The 17,138-nt window shown below is 45.4% G+C and overlaps 1 protein-coding gene across 2 annotated transcripts in view; it reads left to right on the top strand.

The window, feature by feature from the left end:
* Positions 1–16,799, top strand: part of brf1b (BRF1 general transcription factor IIIB subunit b) — a 49,920-nt gene extending 33,121 nt beyond the window's left edge. For both annotated transcript variants that reach the window (XM_018727636.2, XM_018727637.2), the window contains 7 exons: positions 4,820–4,881; positions 5,051–5,132; positions 5,404–5,459; positions 5,700–5,959; positions 13,839–13,890; positions 15,534–15,687; positions 15,865–16,799. In XM_018727636.2, coding sequence (XP_018583152.1) covers positions 4,820–4,881; positions 5,051–5,132; positions 5,404–5,459; positions 5,700–5,959; positions 13,839–13,890; positions 15,534–15,687; positions 15,865–15,902 — 704 coding nt within the window. In that variant the 3' untranslated portion in view covers positions 15,903–16,799. The remainder of the gene's footprint in view (positions 1–4,819; positions 4,882–5,050; positions 5,133–5,403; positions 5,460–5,699; positions 5,960–13,838; positions 13,891–15,533; positions 15,688–15,864) is intronic.
* Positions 16,800–17,138: the final 339 nt, after the last annotated feature.

Below are 17,138 nucleotides of genomic sequence, written 5' to 3'. Positions count from 1 at the left end.
ATGGGGGAAGGGGCAGGTTACTGATATTTCTTTATACATCACTTTTTTTAAAAAAAAAAAAAAAGAAATAAAACTGTAAAATCAAGCTAAGTAGTTTAACATTGTAAGTCGCTTTAGCGAAAAGCTTCAGCTAAATAAGTAACTAAGTGTGATTCATTTCATATTGTGCTGGCGTGATGATCTAAGCTGCCAAGCATCAGATGGGTGGCTTTCTTAGCCCTTCGGGGACAGGCAGAGCGTTTAGTGTCAGGGACAGGGAGCCTTTTGTTCACGTTGAGAAGAGATATTTCAAGCACAGCTGCCCCCTCCGTTTTACGAGTCTCCTGATATATATATTTATAATTTTATTTTTCTGCTCAGGATCTTGAAGTTTGAAACAAATCTGAGAGAATCTGTCCCTCAGATGTGCGTGCAGCGCTCCACCTCCCTGAGAGCACCTGTGTGTGCTGTTTGTGAAGGATATCCTGCGGCAATCCCTGCCCACACCTTCTCTGCCTGCCTCTGCAAGGGGCCTCGCTGTACCCTCCGGGGGTGGGTGCTGAGGAAAGTAGCACGGGCCCGGAACTCGCTGCTTGTCGAATCGATTCTCAGGGCCAGTTGCTGGCCTTCTCTCAATCTGAGATGAGAACGGCGGGGGGCTGGAGAGGAATTGGCGGATTGGGGGCAGGGAGGTTCACGCTTGGGTCCTCCCCAGAGGCGAAGAGCACAGTGTGAACTTGAATCTGTGAAAACTGTTTCTTTTTGTTGCCCACATGAAAGTGCCGGCATTCTCACAGATGTCGGCCGGTCCTGAAAGAGCCTCCAAAGACAAGTGTCTTCCACACCGGCCGACGGAACCCAGATGAGAGCTGATCTGGCACAGAGTCCCGGTGTGACGGCGGAAACGTTCTGACAAACTGCGCAGTTTGAACTGCTTTACGTCTGGCCTTGGAAAAAGCGGTTTGGAGTCGTGACAGCGTTTGGCCGTTGCACCAACTTGGGATGTTATTTACCGTGGCTGGCCATTAATTAAACAGGAACTGCTTGAACTTGTAGAAATGAAAAGTACAAAGTGAGGAATAAATAGCCCCCATGATGAAACAAGCACGGCATGTATGGTTTATTTGATTTGTTTATTTACGTGAACATATATATCTAAATAGGTGGGATATTTGGGCGGCACGGTTGCACAGTGAGTAGCACTGCTGTCTCACAGCGCCTGAGTGGTGCAAGAGGATGTGGGTTCGATCCCCGCTCAGTCTGGGTGGAGTTTGTATGTTCTGTCTGTGTGGGTTTACTCTGGGTGCTCTGGTTTCCTCCCACAGTCCAAAGACATGCTGTTCAGATTCCCCATAGTGTGTGAGTGACAGAGAGAGTGTGTTCCACTGATGTATGGATGAGTGACCCAGTGTAAGCAGTGTATCTAGCAGTATAAGTCACCTTGGTGAATAAGATGTGTGGGCTGATAACACTACATAGAGTTCATTGGAAGTCACTTTGGAGAAAAGTGTCTGCTACGTGAATAAATGTAAATACATATACATAAACAGCAAAACTTTCGGTTGTATAGCTGGTATTGTTATATTGCTGTGGTGTATGGTATTGTATAGCTGCTATTGCTGGTACTGAGTAGTAAGAGAGCAAAACTGTCACACAATACGTCAGCAAAGCTTAACAGTGCCTATAATACCTAATTTATATGTACGCCTCATCACCCTTTACCGTTAAATGGCTATCCTAATTTGCCTTGTATGCCAGTGGAGGAAGCTTTGGCTTCCCTGATTATGGTAGAGATGCAAATTAATTCTGCTTGTTTTTCCTGCTCCAATTTGTAATACAGTTTTATCTCCTCCAAGACACCCAGTGCTGTGGGGGCCTGGACGAGTCGCTCGCTCGTGCTGTCTCTCAGCCCTGGCTGGAGCACATCTCGCTTTCTGAGGCCCTTGTGTACTGGCATGAAGGATGCGCAACATCTGACCTTACAGTTGTTGTTAGGTTAAAGAGCTTGCTTGCTTCAGACAGGCGGTGATATGCGGTTATGTCCACACTGTCTTCTCATGGGTGGCAAATGAACAGTCTGTAGTAACGCCTCAATCATCTCATTAGCTCTGATGTAGTGTTGACGGCTGGTGACTGTTGTCCTCGTTCACCAGCCCCGATGATTGCCGAGGTATTACCTTACACAGCTTTCTCCTTCACCGGTGCAGACACCCTTTTTGTGCTCCGATTGTCACCATTTTGGGAGAGCTGAAGTCAGATTCAGAGGCAACAGGGGGTGTGTGAAGTTTTGACACGTTGCACAAGTAGATTGAGCGTAGTGGACAGTGCTGCTCGGGAGGAAAAAGGAAGGGGCTTCAGCAGTTGCTACGAGATTGTATGGTATAGGAGAGCATTCAGCAGTACACCATAATGAGATTGTTTGTTTTAGTTTCCACCCCATCTGTCCCTCAGGGGCCCTTCCTCCAGTATTCTCTGTGCCTGGTGTCTCAGTCTCTCGCTGCAGAATTCTGCTCTGCAATCTTTTTGCGGGTTTCTGGGCCCTCTTCTGTCCACTGACCTAAAACGTGCGATGGTGTTTTACCCTTTCACCACTTCTCTCTGAGAAGCAGCAGAAGTGACAGCAACTGCACTGATAGCACAGATGACTTGGAAAGAGGAAAGGCTGCTCTGTCCTGAAGCTAACATGCTGTCGGAGAACCTGTTGAGAATTGTGAATTTTAAGTACACATCAATACAAGCTGTGTAATCGCCTTCTACAGTATAGGTGGAGTAATGAATTCCATTGGTTCTGTGCACGGTGACACAGCGAGTCGCACTCACAGCGCCTGGGTGGTGTGAGAGAACGTGGGTTCGATCCCCACTCAGCCTGTGTGGAGTTTGCATGTTCTCCCCCCGTCTGCGTGGGTTTCTGCCGGGTACTCTGGTTTCCTCTCACAGTCCAAAGACATGCTGTTCAGTTTCCCCCATAGCGTGTGAGTGACAGAGCGAGTGTGTGTGTTCCACTGATGTACGGATGAGTGACCCAGTGTAAGTAGTGTATCTAGCAGTGTAAGTCACCTTAGTGAATAAGGTGTGTGGGCTGGTAACACTACGTAGAGTTCATTGGAAGTCGCTTTGGAGAAAAGCGTCTGTTAAATAAATGTAAATGTAATGTAACCACCATACAGTAGAAACACCCATGACTGGGAGCCATTACACCCCTCGGCTGGGAACTTGTACATGGAATTCAACCCACATCAGGGAAGAAATTCTGGCTACTGTCTCTCTGTAGGATGCACCCACTTGTCCTTTACCTTTATCCTTCACTAGAGTGAGCTTCTCTTTTGCACTGCTAATTGTGCTTCTGTCACTGTACTCATTCTGTTAGAGGTTGATGTTTTCATACTCATCTTCCCGTACATTCAGTTCCCCACGTTGACTCTGCACTGGTGTTTCAGCCTGATCCTTCCCCACTCTTCATTAGCATGGAGCCTGTAGCAGGTAGAAGCCATGAGGCAGGGGCTTGTGGGAGGCGACAGGGCTCAGAGATTGTGACCTCCTTCCATCATTCTTGGTGGGTCTTATGTAGCTTTTTTCCTTTTGTTTCTCCTGGTCCTCCTTGATCTGCACCAAGAGTCACCCCAAGCAAGCAAATTCTTGAAATGCCCATGTCTCCGACCTCCACCCGCTAGTCAGCCTTTTCAGAAACGCCGAGAAATTTGGAAGGTGAGCTTCCATGTGGTGGTGTCAAGCAGATCGGATGAAGGGCTCTTTGATTCGATCAGGCTGGTAATGAGCATCTGCTGAAGTTCCCAATCCTGGCTCCGATTCATGCAGCTCACTGCAGACCCCCCATGGTGGCAAAGCGGAGCAGTATTTTTATTTTACTTTTTTATTTTTTTTATTTTTTCCTCACCTGTACACCTGTCTTGCTGTTAATTGCCTCAGAAATCTGTGTTCGCTGCACACAGAACTACTTTTAAAGGGTGCTTCTGCATGAGGCACAAGACTCCAGGGGGTGTTTTGAAAGGTGCAGCAGACAGAGAGGCCTTGACAGCATTTGAAAGCTGCAAAATGTCTCTGTAAGTCTCCTGCACTTCTGAACATGAGTTTTTACTTATTTTGAGTGACTTGAATTTTTTTTTTTTTGAGCACAAGCAAGTTAATTCTAGGTTTGGAAACACCTGTCGCATAATATGCTACCATCACACACTTCTGAGAAATCCTTGTGTAAACTTTAGCATATGTAATGGGGTCCTCTTCTTCGCACAAAGGTGAATGCTTTTTTTTTTTTTTTTTTCCCCCCCTCCCTTTAGCTGTTCTGGGTTTGCAATCTCATTTCTTTCTTTCTTCCTGATGGTGAATAATCTTTGAAGTCTTTTTTTTTTCCTTGTACAGTCACTTCTCATTAACAGTTTTCTATACAACTATAAATGGACCCCCACCTTGTTCATTAACATGTTAATTGGTGTACCTTTCAAGTGTTGTTTTTTTTTTTTCTGAAGCAGCATTTCTCCAACGCTTAGTGCACGATATAATCGCAATTAAATTTTAAAAATTGAGAAGAGATCCTAAAAACATATCCATTCATTGTTAAGCTTATTAGCCGATATTATAAGGACCTGTAACGCATAAATTAACAGATAAAACTTGTGACATTCTTTATACAGTTTTTAATATATGAAAGCAGGGTGGTCTTCATGCAAGAAGATTATCTTCCAATTGGTATTGAAATGAGTTCTCCGGTGAATTACCTGTTGGGCATTATGTCTGAAACAATCTCGGTCACGCCTGGGGGCACAGGCTTCTGAGAAGGAAAACAAACATAACTGTCCTTGACTGTTTGTCCTACCGGTTACAGAAGAAAACTCTGAACACGGAGAGCTGGACCTGAACGGCATCGATGACGAGGAGATCGAGAGGGTATGTTGATGGTCTGTCTTGCCACAGTTGTCCAGTGTGGAGCTTGTGACCCGGAATCTGATTCATGTTTCTTCCATGACTATATTTATCCCTCTGATGTTTGATATTAGAAACTAAGCTCCATTAGAACATGCTTCCCCTTGTCATAGCTTCTTGCCCTTCTCTGTAGTATATCCTCAATGAGAAGGAAGTGAAAATTAAGACGGACCTGTGGATGAAGCAGAATGCAGACTACCTGAAAGAGCAAAAAGGTACTGCTGAGTAAGACACATCCCTTATACACAAAACTGAGTACCACTTTAATTTTAGCTGTTTGCGGAGAATTGGGAGAACTCTCACACTCTATCTCTTTGATATGCTTTGCTCAGTCCCAGATTTCAGTCTGCAGTTGAAAGGGATATGTCTATTACCATTAGGAGTTCTCTTTTTACGCCTGTGGCATGTAGATAGAAGTGAAGCGTGTTCATTTTTCTTCCTCCTGCTAATTGCTTCTATTGCACTTAAATCCTGTCTGTGTTTCAGAAAAAGAGGAGAGGATAGCAAAGGAGAAGGAACTTGGGATATACAAGGAGCAAAAGGTGAAGGGCCTGGTGTTAAACATGTTACAATTGCTCTCTGCTGACATATGACTTATTTGTCGCAGTACAGTCTTACTACATGTTAAGTTGATTTTACTTAAATTTCACATTGGATTTTGATAGCAGATGCATCTGCACATTGTGGGTTAATGAGGTGTAGAGATCTTTGACATATACAGAAACTGAATACTTTTTTTTATGTTAAAACATGACATGGCTGACTCCTGTGCTTTCTTTCAGCCCAAGCGGCCACCAAAGAAGCGCGAACCCATTCGCGCAAGCACTGCAGGAGAAGCCATTGAAAAGATGCTGGAACAGAAAAAGATATCCAGCAAAATTAACTATGATGTTCTGCGTGACCTCAACAAGAAGGGCTGCAGCCCAAGCCACCAGTCTGAAGAGGCGGTGACCAGCCCCACCAGCAAGAGGCTGGCCAGCCGCAGGAAGAGGAACATTGCAGCCCTCGGCCTTGGGAACCAAGTCAGCAACATGGGCAAGAGGTAGGAGTGGGTTGGGTGATGCCTGCCTGTGTGACTTCATAGCATCCTGGAAGGTCAGGGGTGATTTAGGCAGGTATTGCGCTCTACTGTGCGTTGTCGGGTATTGCTGCAGAGTCACATGTACTTCACTGACTTCCGTCTTTGTCAGTTTTCTGATCATGGTGGTGGTTAGTAATAGGACTCTTCTCATTGAGTTGTTGCTACATCATAAGAGCATCTGGTTCCAGTTTGCTGTTCCTGACCATCAGCACCCCCAGTCTTGTCTCCCTGTGCTGACTTTGAGTGGCCAGCCCAAAAATAGCCTGTCCTGTGTGTAAATTTAGCTGTGAAAGGAGTGCCAATGAGACAGCAGTTAAGATTGCAAGCAGGGATATTTGGTTCCAGGGCTTCAGCTGAGTTCCGTGGCCTCGTCATTGTGGGGACAACCAAAGGATAAGACCACCGCCCCCCTCTCCCAAATATAACTTTCTCACCCCTGCCGCTTGGCTTTTTGAACGAGCCATGTCCAGCGTTTGAATCACTTTACTGGGAAATACTGTTAGTATGTCCATTTTTGTCCCCCCACCTTGGAAAGTGTTGGTTCGAATACTTCAGAAGTACTATCCACTTAACACATTTCTGATTTAACTTGTTGCGCTATCCATGACATAGCTTTTATCTTCACCTTAAACCTTGTTTGCTTTTAAGAATGGATTTTCTACAGATAACTCTGTTCCTTAAGTTTCTAACCCCCCCCCCCCCCCACAATGAATCATTAATGCAGACCTGGAAGGGTTACTGAATCATTCATACCATATGTACAACACTTGCTTTTTACTCAATGTGAACAGGTATGCAGGCTTTTAAAGTGTGTAACCTGTCCATCGAAAAGTGAGCCCTTGTGCTTTTTTCTCAGGCACGTAACAAAGCTTGAATGGATTTTTTCTGAGGCTAACAGCCTGCAGCCCTAGGTTCAAGTAAGCGAGTAAAGGAAGGTGTTTGAAGGACGCCGAGGCTTTGCCCTCGGTGTTGCATTTTGAAAGGAGAGTGCCGTGAGGACCTGACAGTGAGCCCATTGTGCTCGAGGGTACACTGAAGCATTGTCTGTGTGGACCCCCCTCCACATCTTCCCTCTGTCACCTCAAGCCTCTACAGCACCGGACCTGGAGCTCTCCCATCTAGGCCTAGCGTAGCACAGCCCCCACCTCACAACACTCCATCCTCCAGACGCCTCCCCAGCCAGCTGCCAAACAGAGGCCCTGTGTTTCCTCTACCCGGGCAAGGATGGAGAAGCACTCTTCCAGAAATAGCCAAGATAATTGCCCTGTAGTGTTGTTTTTTCTTCTCCTTCATCTGCTCCCTCATTGAAAGCCTTTTTTTTTTTTTTATTTTATTTGAATAAAAATAAAAAAAAAACGCACAAGGGTTCGTTCCTGAATTTTGGAAAACTAGTGTGCATATTTTGTGCTGCAAAAACGGTTCAGTCTGTTTTAGGTTTTTGAAGTGTAAATCTGACCTAAAATTTATTTTAAGACTTTCACCCCCCTTTTCTCTGTGACCAGTTTGGCTGCAGCAACAAAGGTTTGACTGCGTAAGTTTTTCTTACGTACAAGTTGGGAGATTCGTGTGCGTGTGTGTGTGTAGATAGATATATATACTTGCAGTAACTTTTGTTCTGGTTCCTGCTGGAAGCAACAGCTGGGCTTTAGCTGTCTGCATTGCTGACTAAACGGATCTGTCCTCTACACGGCTCCCCTCGGCTCAGCACGGAGGGATAGCCACAAGCTACTCGCTCAGGTTGCCTCGCCCTGCACCCTGGATCACACCTGATTGCCATTTCTATCCTTCACACAGACTGGAGCAATGAATGACCTGGTTCTCTTCTACCCTCCCTCAATAGCTCTTTCTTTCTTGTCTTGTCTCTTGGCCTGTCTTTTCTTTCTTTCTGACAGCAACTTAATCTCCAGGCTTAAAATTGCCTCTTAATATTCAACAATTAGACTATTGTGGCAGCGGTTGCCTTTGAATTACAGTTTAGAATCTCATTAAGGTTAGCAGGGTAATGTCTCTTCCCCCCCCAAAAAAAAATTTCAGCATATTATGTTGCCAAATAATTTTGCTTTGAATTCAAAATTATTTTGGAAGGAAACATTAATGCCTCTCGTGCAGTTCCTGTTAAGGCTGAATTTCAGAGATTTTCTGTGCAGACCTTAAAATAACTACGCGCCTCGATTGCCTTTTATAAACTCCATTTTAGAAGGTTTGCTGTCTGCTAGCTCTGCTGCAGATCTCGTTCCCGCTGATTCTGCTTTTGAAAAGTGACGTTCTGTCATTTCCCTGTGAGATCTTTCTACCCCTCTCAACACACAAGTAGCATGGCAGAAGGTTCCAGTTCCCTTTGTAAGGTTTGCTGGGGTAGCCTGTTGGAACGGTAGTGTTACCTTTGGAAAAAGGTAGTTAACACACTAGTTGTGTACATGCATTATATTTGAACAATCTCTGATTTTATGATTTTGGTGATTTCAGTGTTGCTTTGGATAGAAAGTAAGAGGTGACGGTTAGCGTAGTTGTTTTTGCCTAACAATCAAATGGCTTCAGGTTTAAATCCCCACTCTTGGTGCAGGATCTGCGATGAAGGTACTAACCTGAATTTCTTTAGTAAAACTTACCGAGCAGAAAAAAGAATAAATCGTGAGAATTTTAGTGTTCGGTCGGAACTTTATATGTTGTCGTTCGCAGTGCTGTTTTATAATTGATGTTTCTGAAAAGTATCTGCAATAACCAGCTTTTTAATATTGAGGGTACTTTTTAACTCTCCATCATATTCTTAATTAGGTAAAGAAGAGAATCAGTAATACACTGCAGTCCTGTATGGTGGTTCTCTAGCTGGCCACAGATAGCTGCTGAACGCTCTGGTGGACCATTGTTATGGGGTAACAAAAGGTTCCTTTCTCTTAACTTCACCCCTCATTCTCCATGCATTGCCTGAGAGGCAGTCCTAAGGACTTGAAGAACAGTGATGGAACAGCACTGAGAAAAACATGAATGACTTTTCCTGCGAGTGACAGGGGTGCAGTACAAAAGCGCTTAACACCCAGTGCCTCCTAATATACAGCAATGCTGGTTACGCAAACAGGAGCAACGGAATCAATCTGCCTAAAATTTAAGACCTTTTCAGCAAGTCCAGTATGTGAAGAGTGGTCAGTGATGATTCCCTGGTTTGGGTGTATCAGAAACATTTGTTTTGCCGCACATGCGGAAGGCTGTCTCTGTGGGCGTATTGGAGAGAAATGTGCTTTTAAACGATGAAGAGCCCTAAAGTCTGATGGGTTGAGGTTTTCAGCCCACCGTGGTGCTTGGTGCCTGGCCATCCTGGGGACGGCTTTGGCCCTTTGTGTGGATTCAGTGATTTATCTTTGTGCCGGGGGCCAGTCTGTCTGCAGGACACCTCTTGGAGCCCGGGAGCTGCTTCCTGCTGGCGTGAACAATACTCCTGGTGCGAATAGAGCCGTATGTTGCCTTAGGCGAGCAGCGCTCAGGGCCAATACACCGCTACCTTTGAATCCAATTCAAAGTATGCAGTTTGTGAACTTGCCTCTCTACAGGTTCACATATTTTTCCCGAAGTCACACGCTAAAAAAAAAATTAAACACTTTCTTGGGCGACTTCTTTATTTAATTTTTAACCATTCTTTGTATAACTGAGCAAGTTTAAGTCTACAGTGCTCAAGATGAAGGCACAGTGGCAGACCTTAAAGCAAACAGCGTCTGCGACATTTCTTTCCCCTAATTTGCGAAGCAACAGTCGGGAAAACAATTGCTCCAAGCCAAGTGAGCAGAGCGGTTAACAATGGTCCAGTTTTCAGTGGTGGGATCTGAAACAATTGCTGCCCCTCAAACAATCTACTTGACGGTGAAGGGAAAATCCACACCAGAAGCTCTTACCCGCCCCAGTTCCATCCCACAACCCAACTTTCACCACTAAATCCTTTACCCTCCAACACTGGTCGCCCATCCTCAAATGTCCTCTTGTCAGGTGGCTAGAAGATCTTTAACAGTTCCCTTCTGGTGCAGTTCTGATTTACTGTTATTGGGTTTGAGCAGGAATCTGTAAGCCTTTGGCTTTTTGTTTTTTTTTTTCCTAGATATTAGAATTTACTTGGATAAAATTTCAGCTGAACTGATATCTTGGCCTCTATCCTACATCAAATGTTTGAGGCTACAAATCAGTAATTAATATTAGGTCAAAGATGGATTTTTTCCACCCCCAGAGCGAAAAAAAAAGTCCTGAACGTAGTATGGCTGTCTGACTACTCTCATGCTCTCAAGTTATTTTCCCACAACGGAGGATGAACAGGCAGAAAATGACACAGATCATGTCCAAGCCACAAATAGATGGCTAATTTTAATGAGTAGTCTGCAAGAGGGGCTACATTTGTATTTGCTCAACAGGGATGGTGTCAACAGTGCTTCTCTTGCTTGGATGTGAAGGGCAGGTTGTATCTGTCTATATATGTGTTGTGTGCTCAAGTTTTCGGTACAGAGAAAGGCAGCGCACTGTGTTCCAGGCTGCATTTCTTTTATAAAGGTTATGCCATTTTCAATTTTTACCAGGACAACATAGCCTCCTGGCTGTCTTACCTTGTCTGATTTGGTAAAAATGTGAATCTTTGTCTGTGTTTCAGCTGGACTGAGCGTGCAGGATGAGGGAGAGTGGTGGGACTGTTTCAGCTGTAATCTTTGCACTACCTTCTCTGTCACCTGTCAGAATTTTTACACCACAGGATATCTTATTAACATCTATAGCTTTAGGGCTTCTTTAATCTGGAGGGGTCAGCAGGTCAAGGAGCTTGTGCGGCACGTCCCTCACAGAGTTGGAGAGCTTAAGTTGCACAGAAATGTGACACACTTGTGGTGTTTCTCAACCCTGTGATGGGAACCACTGTGACCCATGATGTTGTGTTGGGCAGTGAGATATGAAGGGATGGTTCAAAAGCAGGTTCATACATGTGTGTGCAATTTTTCAATATTTCATCATCATCATAGGTGATGAAACCAGACTCATAACCCCATGCTTAGAGTTGCATTTTGTCTTCTCAGTCTACAGTCATCAGCTTATACTGACCCCACTAAAGCGTTGTTGTAATGTGTCAGAATAAGCTGACGTGCATTATTGATGCAGTGCCATATGGGCTTGCCTGAACAAACACATCAGCTAAATCACTGAAGCAGGACATTACGCCTTTGTTTTGCCCTACTTTTTCCAGTTGGATTTTAAATGCAGTCCTAAATGTCTCTCCTCACTGCCACCAATTTGCCCCCTTGCGTACCCGCATCCGATTGGTTACCATGGAGATAAACGCCTTCTCTCAGTCGGCTGATACCATCGGAACTCAGGGGAAGATTGGACATGACTGTAATTATCAAAATAATAGAGCCACAATTAGACAGAAGACTGATTGCGAGGAACTGAAGTGACCCATCAGATAGAGAGAATTAGTTTCTTTCCCTTAGGACTCCAGTAGTGGCTACAACAACAAATAATAACTTGAAAAGAGAATCTCACTAGACTAATTTTGCCTACAACTTGGGTGATAAGTAAGCACTAACACCAACCCCTTTTATGGTATTCTGATAAAGGTTATAACACTTGCACGGAGGCCCAGAGGAACCCATTCACAATGATGCATTGAAAGTGACAAATTAATCTTCCTGTGAACTCATTTCTTCATTGTGCCTTTAGAGCCAAAGGGGTACCAGTAAGGGGTCACCTGGTGGCGACCATGGCTGTTGCCAAGGCTACGTTGAAACGTTGTCCACATCCCCCGGTACCACCAGTGACATTGTTGATGAACACCAGGCTGCCACATGCAGATTCATTTAAAAGCACCTGCTTCGCAGATGCCATTCACGATGACAGACCTGTCTTGCTTAGTTGCGTTGTTGTTTCGAGATGGTAAAAGAAAGGAATGTGTTGCATGCGTCTGCGGTGAAGAGGAGAGGAATGACGCGTTCAGCTGCGGAGGCCGTTACGATTCTGCGTTTTCGAGTTGGCAGCAGAATATGTGGATGCATGCGTTGTGTTTTCAAACAGGCTTCATGAAGGGCTGTGCTGTGCAGTTCACGTGCCACTCCACGTTTGACTTTTGCTCAGTGACTGGTATCTACGGGCCTGCTGGGGCACTCGAGTGCAACTTTGCAACCTGAAACAAGCTGTCTTCCGTCTGTCTCGCAAGCATCATTGCTCTACCACCGATTCCTGTAAAATTGTCATGTCACAGCTGCGTGTTTTACTCATTAGGGCTTTTTAAGACCTTCCCACAACCAGCCATAAGGGGACTGGCATTATTCAACTCTCTCTGCTTTGGACCTTTGTCTCACTGACCATTATTATTATTGTTATTATACAAACTAAACATGTTTTCTTTTAAACATTTCCCTCTAATCCAGTGTGAGGAAAAACAGCCGTTTAAAAATCAATAGTGTCAGTGTTTGGTTGAGGCGAGTAGCTGGGGGAAGTGCAACAATCAATCCTTTTGGCTCTGGCAACATGCAGTCCTGCCAAGTGTTGGTCGATCCCAGGATGCATTGCTGCATGAATAGGAGGCTTTAATCTGAGATTGAGTTTTGTTGAAGTGGGCCTGCCAGGGTCTGCTGGAGAACTGGGACAATTGTATGTTTGTCTCTGTGTGACCTGGAGATGACAAACGTCAGAGTGGTTAAATTTTAAAAAAAAATGTGGCCACAGATTGACAGCTGAGTTTGAGGTCTTCATATAGTCGCTAGTCATTATTTCTATATAGTTTCCACCAATCAATGTGCTTCTTGTTCACACATAAGGTGTCCTTCGTAGTGTAAACAAGAAGCACATTGTCCTTAAAAGAGAAGCATTAATACAGTGACAATTGGGCACAGCTCTGCTGTGATGGAGCGTGGCTCACTGTTCCTCCAGAAGCCACCCGAGCGTGCTTTATCTTCGCGTTCTGTGTCGGTGACGACCGTGGTGCGTCAGCAGGCCGTTGTAGGCTGTGCTGAGCTCCTTGTTGCAGAGGTGGGGGAGAGGGACGGCTGGCAGACGGCTAACGTCGGATGTTTCCCTAATGATGTCTGACAAAGGCAGAGGAGTTGCCCGCGTGCCTACACACATTCCTCCTCCTGAGCAGATTAATTAAATGCAGTTTCCCTTATCATTGTGTAAAGTACTTACAGCAAGTCTTCGGGGAAGCCTCGCCAGGGAGTCTGTGAGAGAGATGCTAATTTGAACTGCTAGAGATTTTACCTTTGTGTGACATTGTGTGTGTGCGTGCGTGCGTGCGCGCACTCATTTGTGCGCTTGTTGTGTTCTTTTCCTACCTTACTCTCTACCCCATCTTTTCCTGCATGCATTTCCATTCTTCTCCTAATTTTTAGTGTTATCTGGTCAGACATTGGAGTCCTCTTAGCACTGCTGGAGCAATAGAGACGTGCGGCCCATATCCAGGGCTTATGATACATCGTCCCGTGTCAAACAGCCTGCCGGTGGGTGCATTTGCCACCTGCTTTACCTTTATTTCCCAGAAGTAGCAGTCATACTCACTGTTCGCTGTGCCTGAGAACGGACGTGAAAAATATAACATTTTGGGGGGAACGGCATCTTTTAACCCTCTTATCTTTCCAGATTAATTTTATCTTAAATTAGCAAGCTTATTTGGTGACAAGATCATTTCTAGCAGATATAAGCTCAGTCAGCTCCAATGGGCCTTAAGTCTCAGAATTGATGGTCTTTGATGAATTGGTTCTTAATACTTAGTGGGAGGGGAGGGTTTTAAATACCTTACAGGAGTTTTCAGCTTTTATTGTATGATGTGGAGGTGATGATGGGATTTTCTTTGACTCCTCTGCTTGTGCTCTGTTTGTTTCAGGTTAAAACCACTGATTTCAGGCCCCACCATTAAGAAGCCTGCTGGGGACCAGGTGAGCTGCCGTCCCTCCTTCCTCCTGTGCGTTCTCAGTCGTAACACGGCGTCATAATGGTAACTATGTTCGAGCCCATGAAACACACAAATGAGGAGTCGTGCTCAGTGTAGGCTGTCACTTCTGCTGAAAAAGTGTTTTAGGGTAGAGTTTACGGAAATTAAGGCTGGGTTCCCAGGTTAGCCACTGACGACACTGCTCCTACACAGTTGGGCATTTTCTTCAGGTTGCTGTTCATTGCTCTTCCTATAGCGTGTAAGTAAAGCAAGCAGCGAAGAGTGCCAAAGGAGCGAAAGCAGTCATGGCAGGCATTGTCATCCTCTCATTCAGCTCTGCTCAAAACAGCGTTTAAGAAAAGCACGACATTGAGGTGACAGATGTATCCCTGTGCTGGGTGTGGATTCTGCATGGAGGAGGCGAGTCTGCCAGATTTGTGCTGCATTCTCCGATGCTGGCAGCCCTTAGTGGGGGTTCGCTCCACACGTAGCAGGAAGAAAACACCGCCACGAGAGGCTGGGGTCAAACCAGCATGTTGCTATGCAACCCTCCACACCACCTCCTAGGTCCTTCTGAGGGGAAGGGGGGAGGCTTTCCAACTGGCTGCAGCTGAATGAACAGCAAGCCAGTGTTACATAATGTTGCCTTTATTCCTGCAAGGGCGAGAACGAGAAAAAGCGCTCTGTATTCAGCTGGCATGTTTGAAATGATTTTAAAAGAAAACAAAAACAAACCTCACTTTTGAAACCGCTCTGCCAAATTCAGGGATTGGTTAAGAGTGTTAGAAGTCCTGCTGTTACATTTTTTTTAAACTGTCCGACCGTATGGTGGAAAGATCTGGTGCATTTTTAAATAGCCTTGTTCAAGTGTGGCCTGGCTGCTCCAGCTCCCTGAGAAATGGGTTTTTAATCAGTTCATTAGGCTGACCTGAATCAGCACTGTCCCAGCTCTTGTGGCAGAAGGTCCCCCTGGCTTGTACATTTGAGCTGCTTCCAGTTTCCTGTGGAACAGCTTTAAACATGACTGCAATCCCATGCTGCCATGAGAGCGCCTTAAGCAGCCCAGTACCCAGCTCCCATACCCCTTCCAACTGGCACAGCCCAGAGTCGAGTCCCAGTTGTGTAGCCTTCTGATTGGTTCTCATTTGGAGGGGTGGGTTCTGATTTTTGGGTTTCGGTTCTTGCAGGATTTTTGCTTCCTCCGGTTAAAAAAAATAGCTTTCAGCTGAACCGAGGATAGAATATTCCCTTGTCCGTCTTGTGGTTTCTAGATGGAAAGCTGAGGTTCGGTTATTAGTGTTGTTTCTTGCGCTCTCGTCCCCTGGGTTCCCCTTCTGATACAGTCTACTAGGGTGAGCTGAAAGCACCTTTATTGCAGTGCAGCCCTCCTGCCCACCTTTCAGCTCTGGATCACTACTTACAATCATAGGCAGTTACTCGGATGAGAACAGTAGCTGCTCTGTTCACCTGATTGAGATTTTGTCGATAGCTGCACTGATCTAAAAATGCTATTTGCTAGTTTGACTCGAAACAGAAAAGAGCAACTTCAGTAGTCAGTGCAGGTTACGTGGTGCTCACTTCTAAAGTTGTAAAATGAAATATTGTGACGTACGGGGTTAACGCTCTCCATTGTTCAACCTGTACCAGGGGGTTACTAGTACTGTTCCCACACCGACCCCCGAAGTCTCACAACCAGTGGTGGTGGAAAGCGGCCCGGTGGTGTATGAGGATGTGCCGGATGAAGAAGATGATGAAGACGAAGAGCCCTGTGTCAGCGCCATGCAGCTCATGGGAGGCAACGGTTTGTGAGCCAGTTGCACCTTCCAGACAGACACGCAAAGCCATTTACGTTACAGTCCAGTGCCTCTGCTCTAAGGCCTTGCCCCCCTGTGAAAGTCAGGGAGTCGGATTATGTACTCAGAGTATCATTTCAACAGTGACAGCTCACTCCTTTTTTTTTTTTTTTTTTTCTTTCCAGATTATGGATGTGACGTTGATGACGACGAAGGGATCTAGTGGTGGATTGAACATGTTGCATCAGTTTGCCTGTGTGCCTTTGCCACCCTTTAACCACGTGGGGTGTGAAAGCAAGGCTGATGAATAAGTGGGACTTCAGAAGATGAACTGGATCTGTGCTTTTTACTTCTGAGGAGTGTTTCAAAAAGACATCAGAGGCAAACAGAGGGAAGGAGAGGCCTCTGGAAAGCATGGTATTGGTGCTTCCTGAAAAGAACAAGTGTGTTTTAGCTCGTCAGATGGCAGTGATGTCAATGACTTCTTGCCTGAGACACAGAAAACACTTGTCTGCCAGCTTCAGTTCAGTGGTATTGATGAGTTGTTGAGCAGCCTTGTGGGTAATGGGGTTTCACAGCACCAACGATACAGGTACGAGGAGTGACCCAGTCAGACGTCGGAATCTGCATATGTGTTTCCATTCACCGTGGTAAACAGCAGTGGCAAAGCATTGCTTCGGGGAAGACACGTTCCACTTCTCCGGGGTTTCCTTGTCAGTGCATCTCATGAACTGAATGACAACAGAGATGGGAAAAGTGTTACATGCACTCCCAAACACACGCGTACACAATGCCTGTAATTCCATAATATTCTCTGTTGACTAATTATAGTGAGGCAGTGTAGAAATGACCTCTAAAATTAGCCTGCTCTAGCATCCATACTACGAGGCTCATCCACTCAGCCCAGAGGGGCTATTAGCTATTGCCCCTGTGAACTGAGAGCAGTCACCCATCACATCCACTTAGCAGCATTGCTAGGCTGCCCACACCACTGCCCCCCATTGTACGACACTGATAATGATGTCCAGGTGTCCAGATCTCAAGCGGAGCAGGACCTTGATACAAGCTGTTTCATACTCCTCTGTGCTTTGCAGAAACTCTGTGAGGAGTACTGTCCCCCCCCCCCCCCCTACATTTCACGGTCTTTTGAGAACCTCTTTCAAAGCTACAGATCCCGTGTTCCTTACAAGTATGACTCAGGCAGGTTGACTTCGGATGATGGTGTACATTTTATGGAGACAGCTTCTAAAACATAGTGGCAAATTTTAATAATTGGAGCCAAAATGATGTAGCTTTAAATTTGTAATCTCAGTGGAAAGGTCTGATCTGGATAAGAATTAGTTGTTTATTTCTTGTTTCAACATTATTGTGAGATTATGCTGACATTGTCCATGTGAGACGCAGCCATTGGGACTGAGGTAGTATTCCAAGCTCTCTTAATGAGCTGTTGGCAGCTTTT

The sequence above is a fragment of the Scleropages formosus genome, chromosome 15, assembly GCF_900964775.1.
Source record: "Scleropages formosus chromosome 15, fSclFor1.1, whole genome shotgun sequence".
NCBI lineage: Eukaryota > Metazoa > Chordata > Actinopteri > Osteoglossiformes > Osteoglossidae > Scleropages > Scleropages formosus.
This window is presented reverse-complemented; position numbering and strand designations above follow the sequence as displayed.